The sequence below is a fragment of the Gavialis gangeticus genome, unplaced genomic scaffold, assembly GCF_001723915.1.
Source record: "Gavialis gangeticus isolate Ggan-Ray unplaced genomic scaffold, GavGan_comp1, whole genome shotgun sequence".
Lineage (NCBI taxonomy): Eukaryota > Metazoa > Chordata > Crocodylia > Gavialidae > Gavialis > Gavialis gangeticus.
This window is the reverse complement of record NW_017729004.1, coordinates 43,820,027-43,822,360: the sequence shown is the minus strand read 5'-3', so window position 1 is coordinate 43,822,360 and position 2,334 is coordinate 43,820,027. Positions and strand designations below refer to the sequence as shown.

Below are 2,334 nucleotides of genomic sequence, written 5' to 3'. Positions count from 1 at the left end.
TAGGAGGCAAGGGGTGCTCCACAGCCTCCTGGGACTTCTCCACTGGTCAGAAATTTGACCAATGTACATAAGTTATTTAAAGTGCTGTAGGTTCCTAAAACACTATAAAATACAACACTTCAAATGTAATACCTTATTTAACAAGGATTAATTTAAAGTGCTGTACTCATGTTTAAAGTCCTGTAAAGCCGTACACTTCTGTTAAGTCATGGCAATAGAGCACTTGAAATGGTAAAAAAAGCAACTTTTGTACACACCCTTAGATATCACCACCAGAAAAGGAGATGACTAAGAGGAAATGAGAGAGAGAACCCCACCCCCCCACAAAAACACATTGCCCCTTTTCTAGAAACCAAGAATTAGAAGGCTATCCATGCAGGACCTCCACGTCAGGGGATCAAGGATGCCTGGCTGGGCCAACAACTTGAGTTATCACACCTGCCCCAATCCTTGGATAATGTGACTGCCCCAGTTCTCTGAAATTGGATTGGCTACTGAAAGCACCACTCAACACTTTTAAGCATATCTGCAGTCTCAGGCTGTAGGCATGCCTTCACACAGCCTCTAGCTGTTCTGGCAAGACTTGTGTTCACTGCTTTCTCTGGTTCTCCTGACTTGGCTTTGGATTTTTCTGACCCTGACCTCAGATCTTCCCTGGAATTCAGCACCAGCTTTCTGACTCTTGGTTTCTGATCCTGGCTTGCTTCTCAAACTATGTATTTTGTGCTCTCAGTGCTCCTGGAACTTAGTCTCCACATTCTCTGTGCCTTGGGCTCAGACCCTGACCCGACACTTGGGTAATCTGTACTTCCACCTTGCTGACCTCGTAGTCGCTCCTAGTGGTTTACTGCAGGCGTGGCAACCTACATCCCAGCTAAACCCTCACAATCTGTAAAGTTAGGCTAATGGTACTGACATACTTCATAAAGTGCTTTAAGATACCATTTAAAGTTTTGAGAAATATGGAAAATCGTTGTGGCCCAAACAGATCATTCAGATCCATAGTTTCATAAAGACACACTTACTATTAAGCTACCTTGGTATTATTGTTACAGGGATATAGGTTGTAGCCATGTTGGTCTAAGGACATAGGCAGACAAGGTTCTTTGGATAAATCTGATATCTTTTATTAGACTAACTCAAATAATTGGAAAAATTCTTCTTAGGCTTAGGAAGCATCTGCAGTTGCTGTGTGCTCTTCCATCAGACAGATGAAAGGTATTTATACCTGAATGACTGCAAAGAACAATTTTTCCAACTATTTGAGTTGGTCTAATAAAATATATCAGATTTATCAAAAGAACCTTATCTGCCTTGGTATTATTGTGCATGATTGAGATATCATCAATATAATTATCATCAAAATGCACTGATGAACAGGAAAATAATACCACAGAAACGATGCATATTTCAATTAATTAAATAAATAGCTATAATTTCATTTTTAACTAAAATGTCAAATGTCATTAGTTAAAAAAGCCAACTTACATTACTGTGTGTTTTGCTGATATTCAAAGCATGCTCTAAATACAGCAAGTTTGGTAAGTCTGAAACTGGATCATGCAAGCTTTCCATATCTTTTTTGTATTTCACCTGCAAATAGAAATCAGAAGACAGAATATTTTACTAACCTTTGCTTTTCTTCAAAATTATTTGCATTGCTTACAACCAAGAATGTCTACCTATTACAGAGCTTTGAGATAGTTATCCATGTTAGACTGAAGTCAGGCAAAATGCAGGGCAGGGTGGCATCTTGGGAACTAATTTGTTCAGGGAGGCATAAGCTTTTGTAGGCAACAGCCTGCTTCATCAGATGCTTTAGCTGTCACTTAAGAAAACTTATGTCCATTTGAACAAATTAATCTCTAAGGCAGTTATTCTCAGTACGGGTGCTACAAGATCCTTTTTAGGCTGTGAGGAAATAAGCACTCTCTCTTCCCCAGGAGGCTTCTTTGCAAAGAGGTTATTACAGGCTCATCTCTGCCTGGCTCCAGTGCGAGAAGGAAAGTTCATGCTTGTCCTTGCAGGCCTCTGTGAGAAGCAAAGTGCTTATTGTTCTTCCCTCCCCCTGCATGAGAAGCTAAGGGTGCTGACAGACATGCAGCTCCCGAATGTAACTTATGGTGCTTCACAGGAAGCACTGAGAGTTACAGTGTTACCCTCAACCCAACAGACATTCATTGTTGGGTCCAGAGGTTTGGGAGCAGCTAAGTTTGCTCCAGTTTGAAGCAGCTACATATATGCTATCCCTAACCCTGCCCCCCACCTCAGCTCCAGTGGTGACTTCAAAATGGGGGTGGAAGGGCCTCTAATCCAATGCTGAGGTGGGGGGGC

General features: G+C 41.4%; 1 protein-coding gene across 4 annotated transcripts in view; it reads right to left on the bottom strand.

The window, feature by feature from the left end:
- The window catches only part of NEBL (nebulette), a 647,345-nt gene that overhangs the window by 174,991 nt on the left and 470,020 nt on the right, over positions 1 to 2,334 (bottom strand). For 3 of the 4 annotated variants that reach the window (XM_019508316.1, XM_019508317.1, XM_019508318.1), the window contains exon 9: positions 1,489 to 1,593. The exons of the other annotated variant lie outside the window; for it this stretch is intronic. In XM_019508316.1, coding sequence (XP_019363861.1) covers positions 1,489 to 1,593 — 105 coding nt within the window. The remainder of the gene's footprint in view (positions 1 to 1,488; positions 1,594 to 2,334) is intronic. 4 annotated transcript variants of the gene reach the window in all.